The sequence below is a fragment of the Paramacrobiotus metropolitanus genome, unplaced genomic scaffold, assembly GCF_019649055.1.
Source record: "Paramacrobiotus metropolitanus isolate TYO unplaced genomic scaffold, Prichtersi_v1.0 Parri_scaffold0000014, whole genome shotgun sequence".
NCBI classification, from domain to species: Eukaryota; Metazoa; Tardigrada; class Eutardigrada; order Parachela; family Macrobiotidae; genus Paramacrobiotus; species Paramacrobiotus metropolitanus.
In genome coordinates, this window is record NW_026570234.1 from 342,849 (window position 1) to 361,883 (window position 19,035).

The window sequence follows — 19,035 nt, forward strand, 5'->3', positions numbered from 1 at the left end:
AAAATCGATCCATCCAAGGATAAAGTTGTGTCCACCTGGGTTCCGGCGAACTACGTGACATTGGATATTCCGCTCGGACCCGAAAGCTTTAAGCAAAAACGTTGCAGTACCAAGTGTACGTAACTTGTGTCCAGATGCGGTCTTGATTGTGATTGTTTCCTTCGATAAATCGTTGAGTGAAATTTTGAAAGATTTTAGCGTTGGCCTGTCTATCGTTGTGACCGACGAGCCGGTATCCAGGAGCGTTCGTACTTCACAGTTCCCCATTCCGCGGGTACTTACGACCCATGATTTAATCAGAGCTTCGGAATTTGTCATGGTTTCCATGGGGAATCCAATCCAATGAATTTCAGAATATCAATAATGCGCTTTGGCGGTTCCTTTCATGAGAAACTTCGTACTTACTGTTGATCCAGACGCTTCAAGGGTATTCAAGTTGATTCCTCTTTTCTTATTGAACGGTTTTCTATTGCTCACTACTATACTTTGGTATAATAGTGGATGTCACACGAGTGTTTTCGGCGTTTTATCTGCAGATGATTCAAATGGAACTCAGGTTCCGTGATGATTCACGCTCCGCGTAAATTTACTCGAGTTGATTAATCTTGCGGGCAAACTGTTGCCAATCTGCTCTTCGCATATGCCTCCGGTAGTAGAACTCCACGCTCGACGGAGGCGGAAAATTCGTCCTGGGGCGACTTTGCACCAACAGGCTAACTGCACATGTATTGTGTGCTATTTAGCACGGTAAACGTCGTGCAAAATACCGGAAAATGGACGGACGCTGCCGATCCATTGACAATGATTTGGCCGCTTCAAGTAGCGATCCAATAGCGCGCACGGACTGCCAATCGGAAAACCAATGATTCTTTGTTACTTCTGGACTGCTCGCGGGAGAAGCCGGAAATAACGGGGCTGGGAAGATTCCAATCTTTTTCTTGGCAGTTTCTTTTGTCGTATCCTTCCGCCGACCTGTGGCTGACCGGAAAGAACTTTCTCTTCCAGACTGATGGAGCGCTGCTTCGAAGCTGATGGGACGGACTCTGGAGTCTCCGGGCTGCTGGGGCAGCTGTTGACAGGTTGTATTCGGTTGTACACGTACAACCGTTTATGATGTTCGATGGTCGTGTCCGTTCGACCGCTAAGGATTCCGGACGAGTGTTCCCACTCGATCCTTCAGGACGTCCGAGGTAACGACGCGTTCCACGCCGGGCCCAATTATCGCCTGACCGGGATCGTCGACTATCCTGGTCTGACGGTCTCCAAGCTTTGATGTCCAAATGAAGTATAACGTATGACTTACTGTTAATCCAGGAGGAGATTGGGTCCACGGGGTGATCAGCTCCGCGTCGCCTCACGTCCTGATTCCTTCGACGGTCCTATCTTCAAACCGGTTTCGGCACCACTGTGAAATGTGGTGGCCAGTGGGAGAGCAAAACGGTCGTAGTGAATAAGTCTTTATTCGCAATGAGACTGAACAAACAGAGCAACACAAACACATAAGCTGGTGAAACAATCTGCTGACAAGCAAGCTGACAAAGATGCAGAAGCTGGAGAAGTAATGGGCCAAGATCATAAGCAGAAGCTCGCTATATATACGGCGAATGCGATAGCGGATATGAACCGTTATGTTAGTCGGTAACGTCTAATCAAAGAGCACGCATAATAAGTAGCTAGAGATGGGCAAACTAAAATTAGTCGATTAATTAACGGTTAACTTCGGTTAACCTGACCAAAACCAAAAAAATTAGTTTAGCAAACTTTAGTAACTAAAAAATTTAGTCAGAAGCTTTTTAGTGACTAAATATTTTAGTCAAGTTGATTTTAGTTACTAAATTTCCACGGTTAACCGGTTAACCAAAATTGTGTGGTTAGGGCACTAAAAAACCAAGCCCAAATGTACAAAATAAATTCATTGGTGCATTACACACCTTCCCTGTGCTCAGTACTGCTCTAATAAGCGCCTAAAGTATGACCAAATGGCGAAACTACGGGCGGACGACTGCAGCAGTACCAGGAGGTGTGTAATGCATCTTTATTTACGGCTATATTATCCCAGTGTCTGAGTGAGCCGCACTAAATGACTGTTTCTATATACGTGTACTGTAAAGTTTAAGCTCGTCTGGCTCGACAACCATAGGCGTACGGCGAAATGAGCAACATATTAATTTTTGCAAATGATAGCCTGGACGCAGTAAATTACACTTAATTTGAAAACCGAAAAATTTAATTTTAGTCTCGGTTAACTTTGGTTAACCGGTTAAAAATTTTAACCAACTCGTAGTTAACCACTAAGAAATTTAGTCACCAACGTTTAGTTGACTAAAAGTTTTAACCAAGTCAGTTTTAGCAACTAAAACTTTTAACCGAGTTTTAGTTTAGTTTAGTTTAGTCAGTTTTAGTTTGCCCATCTCTATAAGTAGCGCAATGGACAGGCATATCAAGTAGCGCAATGTACGGAAGCATGTAGATGAACAGCACATATACTGTGAAATATACAATATGCTGTGAATAGCCGTAGGATATCTCACAATAGCAATATTACGGAGTACGCCTAATATCAGCTTGCCATAATGTATTTAATGTCGGCTTGCCATATACCTAATGTCGGCTTGCCATAAGCCTAATATCGGCTTGCCATAGTCAAGTAACCCGCCACCATAAGAGGTTGTCCGCTGCCGTAGCGGTGGGCGGGCGCTGCTGTTGCTGCCTGCCGTTACTGTGGGCGGTTGCCTTCTACGGTCACACCGGGCGGGTGCCGTCTAGTCGTAGCAAGCCGCTGTGAACTGGCTACTTTCTTGCTATCAGCTAGAAGGGTAGCAAGCTGGCGACGAGTTTATGCGAACAGACTAGCATTTGTGCATCGGGGGAAGGGATAGCACGTAGCCACAAAGTTGTAGCAACCGCTATAAACTCCCTCTAAGACGCCACTTCTGCACAATATTATTGTGCACTCCTCCAGGTTGTATTGCAGGAAGTACGATAGGCAAACAAGCGAGGCAAACAAGCAAGGCTAAGCTTCTTGAATATTTTTCTTAATTATGTTTAATTCTGCTAGTATTAGAAATGATTTAGAGCGTAGAAAATGTTTGGCACAAGTTTGGTACACAACATTTAAGATTTAAAACATTTCAGCAGTACATTGTATTAACTGTAGTTATTTAATAAAAACTGGTTAGTAAATTTGCTTAATGTAATGCGCCTCTTCTTTAATATACTTCTGTGCGCAAAATATAAATCACCATATTAATTTGTTTTGTAAAAAACTCAAGAGAACAAGGATTTTTTTATACTAAACACTACAATTTTTTGCGTTTTTGCATTTATGAATTTTTTTATAGCGCTTAATTTTGTTTATAGTACGGCCCGATGTACTGTTTAAAATTTATAATTCAATAAATTCTTTTTACATTTATAAAGTCCTTTACATTACATTTATTAAAATCTTTAAAACCATACCAGATATCTTTCCGTTCTACCGGTTACAAATTTTTATTTTAACTTTTAAAATTGTTTTTAATATGATTAAATATAACTAAAAATAATATTCAGGAATCAAGATGCTTAGCTGATATCTTATGCATTATAATCAAAGACCGGCGTGCGGGCTGGTTTGCTTAATGTATTGCCTGTAGTACAACGCGTAGTATAATCTAGTGTATGACCTGTAGTTTAACGTCACTTTAACCTGTAGTGCGCTAAGTTGAGTTGATAGCAATGCCTGTAGTACAGCTTAGTGTTCAGTTTGCAGTATTACGTGGCGTATAGCCTGCAGGACACCTCAGTGTATGGCCTGTAGTAAAAACTTTGTTTTTTATGACTGTAATACATATGCTGCTTTCGTCGCCGTATAGAATGTTGTCAGTATTTTCTTGCACAGTATAATAAAATTTTCAGGATACATCGAACGGGGTTTTTATTAGTTTCTCAGCAAATTATAAAAATTGGGATATTCTTTAACTTACTATTACTTGTGTGTATGTGTATCATTACCAATGTATATCACTCTAAAAAGATTCATAACTTTTTCAATTAATACACATATTGCTTCTCATTGCTCTTCAGCATGTCAGTTAATGGAAAATGGAAACAGTTGTGGTTTAATCTCTGCTAATAAAATGTCAGGTCTTTGTATTCAGAAAACTTGTATTATTTCGATTTCGTTTTAGATTCCAAACACGGTAATAGTTAGGTAACTGGTCAGTGGTCCATAGGAATTAGTCGGTCAGCCACCATTTTCACATTTTGGTTTTTTTATTATTAAGCGTGGGCAACAGCGGTGGTCGAATACTGGATTCTGGAATCAGATTGTTATTACGGACAGATTTGGAATTTAAAATGGCGGAAAATACGGTCTGTAGTAACAGTGAGCCGGGCGCGTGATGTACCAGCTCTGTAAAACACGGAAAAGTCACAGTGGTAGCGGGAAATTTCGCTCCAAGCGTGAGTGCTTGGGTCAAATGGGCCTCTTGCTTTTCAGAAAATTTGAAAAGGAAAGGGTTGACTTAATTATTATGCTATTACAATTGTCATTTGTCATGAAGATTGTTGTGACGATTTTTATGAAAATCATCTATGAATTTTAAAATTCCATTTAGAATTTTATACCAGTAACCTTTGCAAAAATTAAATGAATTAATTTCGTTATAAATTCCAACGCTTTGGTCAAACATGTACCTACATCAAAAAAGTTTGACGTAAGAAAAACGCCAGTTTTAATTTTTTTTATATTTATATATGATTCCCTAACAAAAACAAATAAAACACGGGAAGTTGGACAATGCCAGCTCTCGGCAGTGATTGTGGTATGACAGTACTGTAACGGGACGCCCGCGCCGATCAGGAAATGCGGTCGGAAATCGGGAGTGACAGACGGGATGTCTTTGAATTTATTTATTTAAAATGTATTTGCTGTCTGTGAACTAATAAGGTGCACATGGAAACGGCAATTTTTCAGAGGAAACTTTCAAATTTCTACGCTTAACGGTATTCCGCAATCTGAGCCAACGAATCGACGAGACGTTAAGCCATTCAAACATTTGCTTATGCAAATAAATTAAACTGCACTAGGTTTCGCTCATTAAAATTACATTTTGTAATCGTTATTTTATAGTTCTGCGTTTAGTATGAAAAGGTAATAATAATCCTTCGCGGACTTATTCCGCGCAAATTGCGCGGGGTCTGCTAGTTTAATTACTTATAAATTTAAAAGTACAACACTTACCGTTCTGCATTGTAATTCCCATGCTATATGCTGAAAGAAGCATAAGCTACCCTTACCGGCAATCGAACCCCCTGCGATTTCGGATGTCCCATACTACTGTATATAAATTTGCAGTGCCGCCACCGCATCGGAAGTTTTTACGGGTTTGTGGTAGCATTGATCAGGCATTTGCATCGAAGAGTTTTTCCCTGAGTTTTCATCTTCGAAATCCTGCCAGGATGGGTTTCAGTAACAAGGTAAGTGGCTAAGCTGTACCGGAGAACACGCACGGGTCCTAGCTTTGTAAGTGTATTAAAAGAAATTCAGGGATATGCGCAGCGTATACTATGGGCTCTCCGTGGTTCTTCCGCGACGCACTTGGTTCTTCCCTGAACTTGGCTCACTAACTGTGTATTACAGCCTATGATTATCGATGGCCGCGGCCATTTACTGGGCCGGCTCGCCGCTATGACCGCCAAAACCCTTCTTACTGGTAAGCACAGGATAGTACTGCGCCTGTTTGCTAAGGTATATGTCGTGATGCTTTCATACAAATCGTATTGATTCTTTTCCAGGTCAGAATATCGTGGTTGTCAGATGCGAAGGAATCAATATCTCTGGCAGTTTTTATCGCAACAAGTGTACGTATTTCGTGAAGGGAGTGCGAGGGTGAAAAATAACAGTTTATGATTTTGCAGTGAAGTACCTTGATTTCCTCCGCAAACGTATGAACACTAACCCTCGTCGCGGACCATACCATTTCCGAGCTCCCAGCAAGATCTTTTGGCGTACAGTAAGAGGTGAGAAGGCAATCAGGGCTTCGAACATGCGATCTGTTTAATTGTATTCGGTTGTTCGCTGCGTTGCGATGTGTCCCAGACTCCCAATAGATTTACGTGATTAAACTTTCTTTTACGTACTTCACTTCCTATAGGAATGCTGCCACATAAGACTGCTCGTGGTCAAGCGGCACTGGACCGCTTGAAGGTGTTCGAAGGAATTCCTCCTCCATATGACAAGAAAAAGCGCCAGGTTGTTCCTTGTGCCCTCCGGAGTCTGAGACTTAATCCCCGTCGCAAGGTATTTTGCGTTTCACTTTCGACACTACTGTAGTGTCACGCGTTTGGAAACGTACAATAAGTAACCTAACATCTTTACTTCAGTTCTGTGAGGTTGGTCGGTTATCAGCGGAAGTGGGCTGGAAATACCAGGATGTTATTGCCACCCTTGAAGCGAAACGGAAAGCCAAGGCGAATGTGTTTCACAAGCAGAAAAAGCGAGACCGCGTAAGTTCGCGACATTGATTTGTTGTTAGGACCTGCATCCCTTCAGCCATTAACTATAGATACAGAACGGCTTCCAAACGCGGGTGTATTTGAGCGGCGCTATTTTTGTATTGTAGAAACTTTTGGATCAGGCGCGGAAAAATGTTGGAACAAAAGCAGCGAAATACCAACAGATCATTGAAAGTTACGGTCATAAATGAATTATTTCATCGATGTTTTTTATCTGAGAGACACCTTTCTGAGGAACTGAGGAAACAATTTAGACATCAAAAATAAAGAAGACCCGTCAGCTGGTTTGTGGTTGATAATTATTTCGGAATACGAGTCTCACTATCGCAGTTTGACTTCTTGTGCAGTTCGCTCTTCGCATTGGTTTTTGAATTCTAGAGCATTGAATCTTTCCAGTGACTTCCACTAAATTTAGCGTTGATGAATGATGAGCAGGGTCAGCTCTCTTAAATCTGGCATCATAGCGATATCATAACGGTGAACCATAAGAAACTAAAAGAGAGAGAGAGAGACAAAGCCGGTAAGAAACTTCAAACAGAAATTCTGGAAGTGCGTTCTTTCCGTATCCTGCGAAATAGTTGTGACAATAAAGGTGGTTCATGGATGCAAAATTTACAATGTAGGACTAAATGGTCGCATAGCCCCACACCCAGCATTCTGTACGCAAGCGGTGCAGTGCACTTGTACGAAACGGATATTTTGAACTCAGTCGTACAGTGCACTGCGCTGCATTCGTACTGAATGTGGAGATGTTGGGTATGCGACCATTTCGTCCTAAGCTGTACTCTGGGCCTTGCAGTTGACCGTCCACTTCCGATGTACATCCGGTTACTTTTCTAGTTGGTTTTTTTTACGTTATGGCTTTATTGGAAAATTATACGTTCGTTTACATGCCTTTTGCACACTGAGATCATATAATATCCTCGTAGTACAGAGTACGAAGTAGTTTATTTTATGGAACCAGAAACCGGAGGACATCGTCAGCTGCAGGCGAGATCACTAGATAGCAGATGCTACAAGCCCATCCAACAATTCTTTGACCGCTGTAAGCGCAGCGCATATAAATCGCGCACAGTAATGCAAATACGCATCGTAGTGTAGTGGCAGATATATTTATAAATATTCAACCAATAATAATATATTAGATCACAATTAATCGACCATTATTAGACCAACGTGGCATCAATCATCATCTAGACAGTTTCGTTAACAATGCGACAAAATTACCCCTTTATGTAGTCAAGTCCTGGCGGGAAATTTGTGGAATTGCGCTATGCCGGCTACAAAGACCGCAAAATCGTGCTGCAAACGGTGGAGCTAATCGACGACGAGAAAGCCCTAATATCCTTATTGGCGAGTTGCAATCAGTAATTTGAAAGTAATATGGATATTAAGTACCACCGCGATATTGTATTGCAAAGCAAAGATAATACTGATACAAAAGCATAAAATTAATATAAATTATGATGGCAATAAATAATGCTAAACATATTACGTTGTATATCACAGATACAGTAACCGCAAATTACATGCAGATTTGTTGCTTATTTACGCAATACGCAGACCATGTGGCGTGACGTGTCGAAACATTAAAATGCCCGCTCATCGTTTGCTTTTTTAAATTCCGCCACAGTGGTCAAAGAATTGTTGGATGGGCTTGTATTTGACATTGGATATAGTCATATAGATATGTTGTCCAAAAATCTTCAAAGAAGCGGAATTAAGGATAAAGTGATTTAAACGTGCCATATTAAATTTATAAGGCGTATTGTACAACTACAAATAGACCGCTAAGTGCCGTGATTATTCCTTATGCTTTAAATTTTGCGCGAAACGGGCGGTCGACCGCTCGACACTACTAACTGACTCGACAGCAGCCGAAAGACGAAGTGGAATGCAACTCACAAGTACAGTAAATTTATTGTTTACGTTTTTATCTTTTGTGATTTATCGTACGAGTAGCGTTTGAATTTTTTTCCGTTTTGCTTTGCAAAGTAAAGTGTATAGAGGTGTGGACCGTTTGGTACTTACTTATGAGTTTAATCTCTGTAGGCTTTTAAGGAAAATTCACTGGCAGTTCGGTACTGCCTTTATGTTGTCACTATCTGTGACTATCAGGCAGTTATTTCGAAAGGTGGAATTGATCGTGCTCCTCCTAGAGTGCCGCACAGTTTGCTTTGCAGTTGCGGCACGATGATTTAACGGGGACCGCTGGAAATGCTAATGACAGTCAGGCAAATTATAGATGTCGATTTGTTGCAGAATGTTTCGTATGAAGACGGGAAAAGTCTTCTTATGGATGTTACTAATCCTTTGCAAAACGTCTTGCCAAGGGGAAAAGGATCCTTCATCCAAAAACCAAACTGTACTCTCAACGAAATGCGGTGCGGACGGAAAAGGTGCTGGTTGTCGGAACGTGATGGAAGTGGCGCAAGAACAATTCCTTGAGCAGCCGTCGGGGCATTCTGTTGGCGGGAAAGTTGATCAGATGGAGATAAAATCCCCGCAGAACAGCGATACTGATAACTCTTTTGGGAAAAAAGACGTTGCAGACGCTCGTCCATTGGCGGGGTTGTCCGATGTGGAGCAGCTGTCTGGGAAAAAGATCAGAAACAACGACGATGCGGGAGTACCGAGCGCAGATCACTTTGCAGACTCCTTTCACGCACACGGTGCGGAATTTTTCCAATACAATCCCTACTCACCAGTCGTGCAGTGTGATTATTTGTAAGCGGATGCACTATTTTGGTCTTCTTGGCTATTGTAATTTTCTTCGTTTTAACCGTTTTCTCGTTCCGCATACCAAATGGTAGCTAAGAAAAAAGTGTGAGATGTTAGATTTATAAGAAAATAGTTTTGTAGTTCAGTTCTAGTACCGCAATGTGAAACAGATCGAAGATGGCAGATGCCACATTTGTAATGTTTTTGAAACAATTTTGAAATTTCAGCGTATTTACTATTTCTGTTATATTCTTATTTGTCTCCATTCGTTTCATATAATTACTCTGTACTAGAAATGCTTTAATTTTCTGTAAGAACTCTAGTTGTTTTTGTAAGATTTCGTTTAGGGACAGATTAGTGTTCACAAGTTTCTTTTTAAAACCTGAAGCTGCTTTATTTGCAGGCCTATGGAGTTTTTGGAATGTGAACAACCTGCCGACTTGCAAGGGAACGTGACTCAATATCAGCAGCAGGGATACGGCTGCTATACGGTTAGTGGCTTACGCACGGCTTACTAGAGTAGTCCGCGTTTCGCGATTTCTCATTGTACCATTAGAACGCAGCCGATTTCTTGTAGTCTTACGGTTAGATATACAAATTTGAAGCCGACCTGCTGTTTATTTCAAGCTTATGGTTAATTCTCTGTAGTACGGTGGACGCAGATGGGAAGATGTGCAGCATAGTGCGGCTTGGTGTGCCGTTCTACCAGGAATCGAATGCTTTGGCCAACGGCAGTTCCTTCGGGAAGGATTTCCCTGTGTTAAGTAAGTACGTTCGCCGAAGTCCAATAGGAGTAAACGCCTAAACGGGTGGAAGTTTGTGAAAGTGCAGTACAAGTGGTCTCACTCGTCTATATTTTATCGTATCCGTTATCCAACTATAAACCGTTGGTTGCAGGTATACCGGCTATAGTTTTTTATCTACGTTTCTCTATTCCTTGTTGCTGGGATTTCTCGGCGTGGATCGTTTCTGCCTGGGGTATACTGGACTGGGTGCGGCTAAGCTGCTGACCATTGGTGGCTTCGGTGTGTGGTGGTTCGTGGACATTGTTCTTCTGGTCACAGGAGACATTATGCCCGCTGATGGTAGCAACTGGGTTCCCGATTATTGACTGCATTTCTGATTGTGGGGATTATCTGAGGGAATGATGTCTTACCTGTTAGATGAGCGCGGAAGATGAGAAGGAAACGGGATGGAGATTGTTTCCGTTGATTTATGCCATCTTGTTTGCAACGATGCCAGACTGATATGTTTATAAATGAAAGTGTATTGAATTTGCATTGTTAAAAGTTTTGGTTTTATTTGATTTTTTAACTGTATGATTCCGATTTTAGCTATTGTTTCAAGACTGGTTTTAACTAAATCGTGTTTTGTTTGCGTTTGAAGATTGTCTTGGAGATTATTTTTCTATCCTGAACATTTCCACGAATGACTTGACGTTTTACTGAACGACTGACGTACAAATAAGGGTGCAAAATAACTGCAAATAATACAATTTTTTTTTTACCTACGCATATAAAATTTATCGGTATGTGTTAGTGGATTTTGTGCAATAATATACCGAGATATATGTAGTACATATAAAGATTGCAAAATTGAGCACTTTGGGAACGGGTATCGTTGCGAGCAGTTACTTAATTCCGATCGCCACATTTTTTGTATGTGTTATTGTTCCGCTATTGCCTTCACACTATGATTATTCTCCCTTTGATTGTCTAAATATAATCGCAGATGATTTATTACCAATAATGCCATTCATTTTACCAAATATTTATATTTATACAACATAGGGAAGACGACATGGTCAGTATCATGTCAGCCAGTTGACGGTGTCACGTAGCGTCTTGATCGTTTCAAGTGCTTCTTTAAATCGGCTTAATCGGCCCATATCAAATGCTCAATCATCCTTGCCGGCCTTACAATTTGTTAGTTTTGTGCATCATAATTTGACCGTCCAGTTGCTTATTTCTGCACTTTTCGCGCACCGCATTACGCAGTAATACGTACTTCCGGAAAGTTTTGAAATTAAATCGTACATAAGGTTGCTTGAGCCACTTTGCTTGTTGGAAATAGTATTATTGAAAAATGTTCGTGCGACCACATCTTCGTGGACGACTACTGCATTATGCCATAAACGTGGAAGTGATGGCGCGTGGTTTTTATATTAATATAAAATAATAATTGTCATTATATTGTATCGGGGGTTTATAAGGTTCATAAGGTTTGTAAGATTCAGTTATAATCATTGTATTAATTTTTGCAAGTTGCATTAATTGCGTCCCCGTTTTCGAATATTCGGTGAAAGAGACGAGCTCGAGCTGTTCGAAAACGTTCCTTCCGCCTTTGATACTTAAGAAATCGATGAGCATATGTTCTCTTAATTGTTTCGACCTTAAGTAAACAGAAAACATTCAACAATACCACGGAACTGGCGCCACTTTACTATGCAAACCAACCCAGACAGGTGAAAAGCGCTCAATTAAAGCCTTGTTATACTGGATATATAGATATACTATTGGCAACACCGTGTTTTACCTGCCGATAGGTTTAATAGTTTATCAAACTCGCAGTTACGTATTACGTGAAGTGTAAGTAACTAAAAATTGCATCAGGTATTGCATGATAATAATTCACAATAATAATTCTACATACTGTAGTTATCCTGATGATGGTTGATTTAATTGCAAGTGATAATTTATTAAGAAACTATATACAGTTTCTGCCGGCAGCTTGACAGCATATTATAACGACAGTGCCGAAGACGGCTGTGAGATCTTCAGCATGCAAAAAAAAACAGTCCTAACACAGTCGGGATGAGATCTGCTTTTGCTGACTGAAGGAATTTATACCCGAAAGATCCGATTGCTCCCTGATCTTTATGAACCTAACATTACCAGAAGGTCACGAACAATATACTATATGAGATACACAGCGTATGTCTGGCATCTGCAGCGCAGAGAAATCGTTCGTAGTTTACTGGTGTAAAAGTTTACGTAAAGGAACTTTCTAGAAACTCTTTTCATCTTTGGTTTTTGGAATTGACAAATAATTAGAAATTAAATTGCTGCTCAAGATAGCTCATTCTGTCATGGAATAACACTGCATGATTGCCTACGGACTGTATAACAAATACTTGCTACGTACGTACGTGAGGATTTCATTAGCTTTGGACCACGAGCTAGTTCATCGCACACTGGAAAACTCACTTCTTAAACGGCCTATCCAGGTTCTAAAACACCGAATCCACATTATTTTGGTACAAAAAATGCAGCCTATTATTAGGAAATATTTTTTGTATTGGTGGGAGCCAGTTACTCCTACTTAGTTACATGTTTTAATACTCGTGCCCCTGATGTAAAGCTTGATGAAGTGTAATATCTGTATATCATGAAAATAATTATGGGAAGTGTTGTTGTGTTGTTAAGACTCAGACTTAAGGTTATACTTTGAATAACAAAAATTTGCTATCACCCATTTAAAAAATAAACTAGACTAAAGAGAAGCAGCAATACAACCCATTTATGTACTGTTGATATCCAGCCTAAACTACTTACTCCGCTTTGATGCGCAGTAGTATTATTATCAGGTAGCCAATCCAAAGCATATAAAAGGTTAATCTTTTATTTGAACGTTATTCTGGCGTATCAACGTTTCCGCTGTACAAATAAAAATGCAGATGTAAGTTGGTCGTCATCGGTGTTCTGTTTATATTTAGCGTTCTTTTTCGATGCGGCTGCATTTATCAGTGCTAAATAATACTGTTAGACGGTATTATCTCATGGAATATTTTTATCCACGCATACGCATATATGTATTGTGCATAGACTAACATAGCCATGTTTACTATCGCTGTTAATCGTTCGACGAATGACCAACAATATTGGGAGAATCCGGAATTCAAAATAGTACGATAAAATAGCGTACTCCTAGTTGCAAAATTTTCTAATATAAAGAGCTTATCATGCACACTCAATCAGTTTATAGTCTGTCAGATTTGTTAATCTGCAGCAAGGTAAAAATTAATAAAATTGTAATATAATAATAGACATTTAATACAAAGTCATTGCCGCATTCGTTAAGTAACTCAAAATTAGCACCTAATTAACTACAATCATGCAATAACTGCATTATGTTATATGGGGATGTTTTAGCAGAGTTTTTATTGTCAAGCTGTCGCTGTCAGGCTGTTTTAATTGTCAAGTCACTGCCAAAGGCATATAAACCAACGCATTCTGTACATTCTCCGCCCTCATTTAAGCTATGTATGCACAATATATGCAAAACTTAATTAATACAAAGTATGTTTGTTTGTGGTATTTATGTTTTGCCATCCTGAGAGCGGTGGAGAGTCATATGCAATTAATATCCCAGTCGTATTGGCAGAACTAGCACAGAATGCCAGCAAAAGGTTTTAAGGTTTGATATATTGTTATTCAGAAGTCACGTACGGCTCGCTGTATCGATGGTTATGAATCAATATTTGGACAATCGTTTAGGCCAATGAGCTGACGGCAGCAGTGGTTGGAGAAATTTGGGGGAAAGCGCCTAATGCGAACACATACGAGATTTCTCGAAATATTTTTCGCAGGTCAAGTTAGCACTGACAATCCTACCGACGTACGAGTATGTCTACGGATTATGCCTGCGATTTGCTGCTTGTATTTGCAAGATTTCAAAATTTTCTGTAAAATAGTTTAATTAGCGTGGCAAGCAATGAAATTTTATAACAAACTTGTACGTTACGCAAATATATGAATGCACCTGTTTGCAACAAACATGTTAAAATTTTTCATTTTTCAGCGCGTGACCTTTTGGTATAACACCGTAACTACTTCGTATGTTACTTGATATGAAACGTTCTCAGTGGGTTTTAAAAATTAGTGATCACACGAAAACAATTGTTAATAAGGAGTAAACAAAAACTGGATAAAAATGTTTTTACGATTTACATGATGTACAAATCACAAGTGAATAAGCGCTGCAGCATTAGGAAAACTCCCTGGCGACCGGCAGAGTGTAGGGGGTGATCAAGACGGATAATCAGATGACCAGGCCGGCAGTAGCAGCCATCAGCCATACACAATACACCATTAGGGATTACCACTCCTGTCCATTGAAAACTCATTACACTTTTAAGAGGGATACTTTTCACCAGGTAAACTTTGATTATAACTGCCGTATTATTCTCCTTGATATACTTATACCGCTACATGAATATCACTGTGCAAACCCCATCTTTATTTAGTCACTTAAAATCAAACGACCACATCGCTCAAGCCGACATTGATATCGCTCTTACAAATAATGCGGTGATATGATTTATATATTGACGACGACATTCATACCCTGCAAATTGTATTGGAAGCTCAGTACGCCGTACAAATCGTGTAGTGTGTGTGGATAATACGTCTCGAGTGCGCACTCTTGTGGCACCTGTTGATCTCCACTCCATTTTATTATGAATTAAATCTTTTGTCCGGCCAGGGAAGTTTTTAAATTCCCTTCTGAATTTTACATTAACCATAAGTTTACTTTTTCCCAGCTTGACTAAACATCGTCGTCATCAAAGACGCTTTACTAGAAATCGAAGTGTCCAACGTCATTTATGATATGGCGATTGGTCAGTAGCGCACACAGCGCGCCTGTACATGTGGGAAGTTTGTGATTTATGGCGCAGACAGTTTATCCTGAACAATTTCGAAGTCTTATTCCCCATCCGGCATCCTCATTTTTAACCGCCATGAACAGAGCACCGAGCTTTTAATTGATAACTTGCTGGGCAAGGGCGATATGAAGGACGGTCAAAAATGCTCCAACGCCGTCGTCTGCGGCCCAACCTTTCCCGCGTCGGCGGCAGCAGCTGCGGCTGCCATGGATCTTAAGTTGTTTGGATTGCCAGCACGAAATATGGAAATACACGGGGACACTTCGCGCTTCTTATCATCGATAGCCTCTCCTTTTTTCCCTAATCCTTGTATGCCATTCTTACCCACGACTGCCGCTATGCATAATCTTATGCACTCAATGAGGATGGATCCACATGCTCAGACTTTCCAAGGATACGGTAATACTGCGCAATTACTTGAATATCTTACGCACGGTAAAATGTTTTTTGTTAAAGACAAAGTACACGTACTGTAAAACGAAACCTATAATAAAATACTTACAATAAATTCTTTTCTTGCCTGAAGTGAATTTGTTTTGAAGAGACAGCATCTGAATCTCTAAAACTACAGTAATAAACTTGACCAGCACATAAGCTAAAAATAATAATACAATAACCAATAAAGACTTTTTATAAACAGACGGAAACCGCGCCCACTTTCAGCTTTTTTAATAAACTTTCAAAGATTCATTGCAACTGCATTAAATACAATATCTGCGTGTACCTATAGTGCGCTTAAATTTTGTAAAATTAAAGTAAAATGGAGAGCTGTGCATCAAAAAAAGTATGCGACGCTAAAAATTATAAACTGAAATGAGGTTCGTTATGATGTCAAATAGATCTGGTTTGCATTGCCGACTTTTGTAGAGTAGTCGTATCCACAATTTGCTGTAGTGTGAAAGTATTATGTTTGGACGTGGAACGGAATCGTACAGCTACAAGACCGCAACAATTTTCCTGCCGATAATTGTTGTAAAGTAGTGGTTTAAATTGGAAGAAATAAGAAATTGAAGAGTTTGAAAAGTTTTCGTTATAATTTGTTTCTTTCCAACCACGGCTATCAAAACAGGTTTAAGGTTGGTGACCTTTTGTGATGCGTTGTTTAACGTGTGACCTTCCATTTTTAGGTTACAAAGGAAGTTTACACGCGCCGTTACCAAACATGCACCCATTCTTCCAGCCTTCGCGGCAGCTGCACAAACGCAAAGGTGGACAAGTGCGTTTCTCTAACGATCAGACGGTGGAGTTGGAGAAAAAGTTCAAAAACCAAAAATACCTCACCCCGCCTGAGCGGAAAAAGCTAGCCAAATCCTTGAGCCTTTCAGAGCGGCAAATTAAGACATGGTACGTGCATACAGACATTGCCAACTATTTGCTGAAGTAGGTTCATTTGACAAGTTCAATAACTGCGATAGTGCAGAATTAAAATTGCAAATGAGATGCTAGCAAGATGATTTTATATAGTCCATGAAGAGCGGCACATGATTGATTTAAAGTCAAATTGTGACGGCAGCCTCAAATGGCGCCATCTTAAGCGCACTAATATTTAAAGTTCTTTGAAGGTTTATAACACCGAAAATGCCATTTAGGCGCCTACGTTTTATTCGAGCGCGATGCTGCTTTTTCGTTTTGAAATATACTTCATCCGATTTACCCGTTATTCGAATAGGTTTCAAAGATAAGGAATAGCTGTGCAACGAGTATATTAGCAGTGGCATTCAGAAGCTCCCAACTATAACGCATACATCAGTGACCTTTCGTTTAGAAGAAATTTGTGCAGCAAAGACGTCTCATTTAAAACTACAAATTATTTTGATTAGGAATTTACACTTTATCCGCATATAAAGCTAAGAATAGAATACGTTCATGTCTATGACAATACTCATGAATAATTATACAATGGTAAGAAATAATTATTTAAATGCAACAATTAAATAACAGTAAAGATAGTAAATGGCTAAATGCTATATATAATTGTAAACAAGTAAAGCAACCAATTGCTTTTTAGGTTTCAGAATCGTCGCGCAAAGTGGCGGCGCTTAAAGCATGATGGTGAACAGGAACCGCCAGATTCACCCAGCGGAAATTCCGGCCGCAGTAATAAAACATTACCGGCACATTATGTTGACAAAATGTCACCAACAAGTAGCCGCAGCCATTCTGACGACAGATCAAAAGAAACGCGTACAAAAGACTCCATATTAACAGTAGTGCCGTCGTCAGCGGAAAGCAGTAGCAATTTCCAGCGAATTGGCGCGATAAAAACAGCAACGAAATCACATGACAATAGACCAACCAGCTCAGCAAGTTTGACGAGCGATGCTGGACAGGAAATCTGTAATTCAGACTCGGATTCGGTTAGCAGTGGTGACAATCAAGACGATGATGTTGTTGACGTTGACGGTTTCAATGGCGATAATTGATCTGATTGATTTGCCGTCCTTCTTTTTCACCGTCGCTGCACTATTACTGTTTTATCAAATACCGTGCTGGCCGGCTGTACTGTATGGTGTATGTGTAATTTGGCACTCATTTCTACTGACATATTCAAGTTCATTCTGAGATGATTAACCTGTAAACAGACATATCATCCTTAATCGCTCTCCGCTAAATCCTGCTGCGGTATGCGAAATGCGGTCAATCTGTCTGAATATGGATGATCAATATTGTATCTCCGAGAGCGTCTTTTCGCACGGCTGCCAAAATTGCTCTTCGAGTGCCATACAGATGAATTTTCGGTTATATTGAATGGTAGCGATATGAATATTTTTGTTTTTGCACGATGTACCACACAAAGCAAGGTTCTGTTAACAAAGTCCGAAGCCTGAAAAACTCATTCATACAATTATTTACCAAATTAATGCCAAAGCTAACTAAGCGTATTTCTTTATTTCACATTGCGCTGTACAGCTGCAAAGTGACAACAGAAATTTGGATTATTGCAATCCTTTAAAAAACAAGGACGCGAGCCAAAACAGCCCTACATTTATTTTACTTTGGGTTTTCGTATATAGACCTATATCGGGTAAAAATGTTTCGTTTGTTTGACACCGTGTTGCAATATATTCGAATATTCGATTAATTTACGGTAACTTACCGGACGTTTTTTTTGCAGTAGACAACTACAGTGTATTTGAGCAACTTAATTGCAAACTTTAATAGGACTGCACTCAAATCTGGATTACTGCTCGTATTGACCTGTTGATTGGCTGTAGTAAATAGTCAAGTACTAAAAAGTACAGTGTGCGCCAAATAATTCACACTCGTGGGTGACATAGCAATACGACATCCTCATAATTAAAACTAGTTATCTCTTTTGCAAACATAACCATTTTTGCTAATTTCGATATGTTTTATTGCAAACCGTCAGATATGGATTCTGAGCAAATTTAGTAAGCACTGAGCATTTTGAGCAATAGATAGCGTTGCACAATATTATGCTCAGGTTTCATCAGTATTCGTACGATCGTCCATTCCACCATGTATGGGCTGTGTCCAGCCAAATGTGTCGTTGTATCTGTTTTTGCAAATCTTTTCGCTGCATAATGTAGACAAAGAAAATTTCATTTTTGTAGAAGTTTTATAATAATCCCGATCCGAAGTTATGAACACGCGCAGTAACGTACATTTACTCTGAACACGCAAATGCCCTCGTATGCAACCATCTTGACCAGCTACGGTACATGTTGTTTTCAAATTCAAGGCGCAGAAAAATGTGTTGTAGGTATTCTAGTCAATGCTTCCACCTTAGCTATTGGGTCATAAGAATACATGCGCAAACCTTATCTTTACACATTTTTATATTCAAATAACCTGCACCGCGATAACACAACTTCAGCATTCTGTACATATGCACATTCAAAAAACCAAAATAATTAAACCCCGGAAAGAATTATAGCAAACGCTCAAAGAGCAGAATGCGGGTACATACATAAATAATACCACTACTTCAGTTCTACTGCATTTGGATCAATAATTATTTGAACAAAGTAGTGTGCACACTATTAAAAGACATCACGGTCACATACTGAGCGCAAATTCGAAAATACTGTCAATACAGTGCGACACGGCGCTACTGAAGTGAGAAAATGTAAAACTGCATCCTGGCCTGATCCTGATGTCCCTGCTCAATGAAGTCACCGCGCGACAGT

At 39.8% G+C, this 19,035-nt stretch overlaps 3 protein-coding genes across 4 annotated transcripts; all 3 read left to right on the top strand.

Moving 5' to 3' along the window:
- The first annotated feature begins 4,367 nt into the window (after window positions 1–4,367).
- LOC129584793 (60S ribosomal protein L13a-like) lies at window positions 4,368–6,778 on the top strand. Its single transcript, XM_055477111.1, has 8 exons — window positions 4,368–4,443; window positions 5,339–5,460; window positions 5,624–5,696; window positions 5,779–5,844; window positions 5,902–6,003; window positions 6,138–6,283; window positions 6,367–6,489; window positions 6,606–6,778. The coding sequence occupies exons 1-8, from the start codon at window positions 4,383–4,385 to the stop codon at window positions 6,687–6,689; spliced, it is 777 nt and encodes a 258-aa protein (XP_055333086.1). The 5' UTR covers window positions 4,368–4,382; the 3' UTR covers window positions 6,690–6,778.
- Window positions 6,779–8,397: 1,619 nt separating this feature from the next.
- LOC129584791 (TM2 domain-containing protein 2-like) lies at window positions 8,398–10,657 on the top strand. 2 transcript variants are annotated; one of them, XM_055477109.1, is made up of 5 exons: window positions 8,398–8,507; window positions 8,761–9,225; window positions 9,623–9,710; window positions 9,868–9,983; window positions 10,117–10,657. In XM_055477109.1, the coding sequence occupies exons 2-5, from the start codon at window positions 8,762–8,764 to the stop codon at window positions 10,328–10,330; spliced, it is 882 nt and encodes a 293-aa protein (XP_055333084.1). In that variant the 5' UTR covers window positions 8,398–8,507; window position 8,761; the 3' UTR covers window positions 10,331–10,657. The 2 variants fall into 2 exon arrangements, with proteins under 2 accessions (XP_055333084.1, XP_055333083.1); XM_055477108.1 differs by having other exon boundaries at window positions 8,412–9,225.
- Window positions 10,658–14,247: 3,590 nt separating this feature from the next.
- LOC129584790 (homeobox protein mab-5-like) lies at window positions 14,248–17,663 on the top strand. The gene is made up of 3 exons (XM_055477107.1): window positions 14,248–15,283; window positions 16,012–16,228; window positions 16,893–17,663. The coding sequence occupies exons 1-3, from the start codon at window positions 15,010–15,012 to the stop codon at window positions 17,305–17,307; spliced, it is 906 nt and encodes a 301-aa protein (XP_055333082.1). The 5' UTR covers window positions 14,248–15,009; the 3' UTR covers window positions 17,308–17,663.
- Window positions 17,664–19,035: the final 1,372 nt, after the last annotated feature.

Bases quoted from the DNA above. Each gene is read 5' to 3' on its own strand.
- LOC129584791 (XM_055477108.1), top strand. From the start codon at position 8,744: ATGTCGATTTGTTGCAGAATGTTTCGTATGAAGACGGGAAAAGTCTTC. The intron at 9,226-9,622 runs GTAAGCGGATGC...CTTTATTTGCAG, and splicing joins GTCGTGCAGTGTGATTATTT to GCCTATGGAGTTTTTGGAAT. The intron at 9,711-9,867 runs GTTAGTGGCTTA...AATTCTCTGTAG, and splicing joins AGGGATACGGCTGCTATACG to TACGGTGGACGCAGATGGGA.
- LOC129584793 (XM_055477111.1), top strand. From the start codon at position 4,383: ATGTACCAGCTCTGTAAAACACGGAAAAGTCACAGTGGTAGCGGGAAA. The intron at 5,461-5,623 runs GTAAGTGGCTAA...TGTGTATTACAG, and splicing joins GGATGGGTTTCAGTAACAAG to CCTATGATTATCGATGGCCG. The intron at 6,490-6,605 runs GTAAGTTCGCGA...TTTGTATTGTAG, and splicing joins AGCAGAAAAAGCGAGACCGC to AAACTTTTGGATCAGGCGCG.
- LOC129584790 (XM_055477107.1), top strand. From the start codon at position 15,010: ATGAAGGACGGTCAAAAATGCTCCAACGCCGTCGTCTGCGGCCCAACC. The intron at 15,284-16,011 runs GTAATACTGCGC...TTCCATTTTTAG, and splicing joins TCAGACTTTCCAAGGATACG to GTTACAAAGGAAGTTTACAC. The intron at 16,229-16,892 runs GTACGTGCATAC...ATTGCTTTTTAG, and splicing joins GAGCGGCAAATTAAGACATG to GTTTCAGAATCGTCGCGCAA.